General features: G+C 74.8%; 1 protein-coding gene across 1 annotated transcript in view; it reads right to left on the reverse strand.

Moving 5' to 3' along the window:
• Positions 1 to 1,723, reverse strand: part of NFIC (nuclear factor I C) — an 80,363-nt gene that overhangs the window by 7,286 nt on the left and 71,354 nt on the right. Inside the window, exon 8 of the mRNA XM_026084138.1 lies at positions 1,268 to 1,452. Coding sequence (XP_025939923.1) covers positions 1,268 to 1,452 — 185 coding nt within the window. The remainder of the gene's footprint in view (positions 1 to 1,267; positions 1,453 to 1,723) is intronic.

Genomic DNA, 1,723 nt, shown 5'->3' on the forward strand with positions numbered 1-1,723 from the left:
GGCAGGGGAGCGCCGCCGGCTCCGCCGCCCCCTCGCCCCCACCCCACCTTCAAAGGCGCCTTTGTAACCTCCCTCCGCCTGACCCCGGCGGGGGCCCCCCCCCGCTCTCCCCCGCCTGCCCGAAACCTTCCTCAGCGAGCCCCGGCGCGGCGCCGAGCCTCCGCGAGGGCGAAGAGCGGCCCTGTGCCCCTCACCCTGGCCTCAGGCCTCGCCGGCGACGGGCGGGACCCCGGGAGCCTGGGGCTCCCAGAGGTGCCATCGGCGAGACCTCCTGCATCCAAGGCGATAGAGCCGGTGTATCCGGCCTCCCGGAGCGCTCGGCCTTGCCAGCAGCGTAGCCGGGAGCGCGGCCGCCCGCTGCCCACGGCCTCGGGGCGGCGCGGAGGAGACGGCGGCCCCGCTGGGCGAAGGGGAGCCCAGCGCCAACGTCCCGCGCGGCGGCACGGCGGGGACCTGCAGCTCCGCAGAGGGCTGCGGCGCGGCGGCACGACGGTCGGGGCGACGGGTCAGCCGGGCCGGGCGCACGGGGCAGCCAGACGCACAGACGCTGCCCCGGGAGGCGGCGCAGCCCGGCGCTCTCCCGGGCGCGCTCAAGGGTGCCGAAGGCGCCAGCGGGTCTTCGGAGACGGTCACGCACCCACTGGTCCCAGCACACAGCCCCCGGCCCCGGATGACGGCTCAGCCCCCTCTGCCACCGCCCCTACGACGCGCCGGCCCCGTGCGGCAGTGCCGGGGGCCCGGAGCGGCTGGGGCGGACCACAGCCCCCCCTTTGCCGGAGACGCGAGACGGAGAAGCGATCGAGGCGCAGCGGTGCTCCCAAACCACCCGGCAGACGCAGCCGAAACCGCTCAGCCCCCTCCTGCCAACCTGGCGGTGTCCCCGCTCCCATGACGGAGGTTTGCTGCTTCCCCGGGAAGAAGAGCCGGGCTGGGACCCAGCACCCAGGGGAGGCACCCGGAGGCCCCCACGCAGCCCCCCGCCAAACACTGCGCTTCTCTCCGACTTGTCCGGCTCGGGAAGACGATGCTACAGGCTCCGGGGGCAGGACGCGGGGTGGAGGTGGGGGGGCCTCTCGGCTCCTTCGGAGCATCGCCCCCCCGAGCACCCGGCAGACACCGCCAACGGCTCCCGGCGCATCCGGCAGGGCTGGCAGCAGCCCGGTGCCGCCGGCTCCGGCGACGTCTCTCGGCACGCAGGCCCGGGGAGCAGGGTGGGGGGCGGCGACGGCGGGGGCCGAGGGACGGGGCGGCCGCGCCGGCTCCTTACCGGTCCGGGCTGCTGGTTGGACGGGTCGCAGGCCAGAGAGACGAGATCTTTCAGCGGGTCCTGCGGGTTGAGATGAGGCGGGTACCGTATGGCCGTGTGGGGGAAGTAGGTGGAGGCCGTCTGGGGGAGGATGGAGGTGGTGGGGAAATGCAGAGTGGATGAAGGGTGGGGGCTTCGAGCGATACCTGCAGCGGGCGAGAGGAAGAGGAGCCCRGGCGGCCCGTCATTGCGAGCCCCGCGCCGACTCGCCGCCACGCTCCCAGCGCCGTTTCGGGCACGGCCGGACCTCTCTCCCTCTTTCTCTCTCTTTCTGTGCCTCAGTTTCCCCGCCGGGAAACAAAGCTCGGCCTCGGGGTCCGTCCCCGCCGGCGCGGCTCAGCGCCTTGCTGCAACTCCCCTCCCCAAAGTCGCTGGCTCCGCGGGAACCGAGCTCGCCCTCCCCGAGCCGTGCTCCGG

The sequence above is a fragment of the Apteryx rowi genome, unplaced genomic scaffold, assembly GCF_003343035.1.
Source record: "Apteryx rowi isolate R43461 unplaced genomic scaffold, aptRow1 scaffold_1183, whole genome shotgun sequence".
NCBI classification, from domain to species: Eukaryota; Metazoa; Chordata; class Aves; order Apterygiformes; family Apterygidae; genus Apteryx; species Apteryx rowi.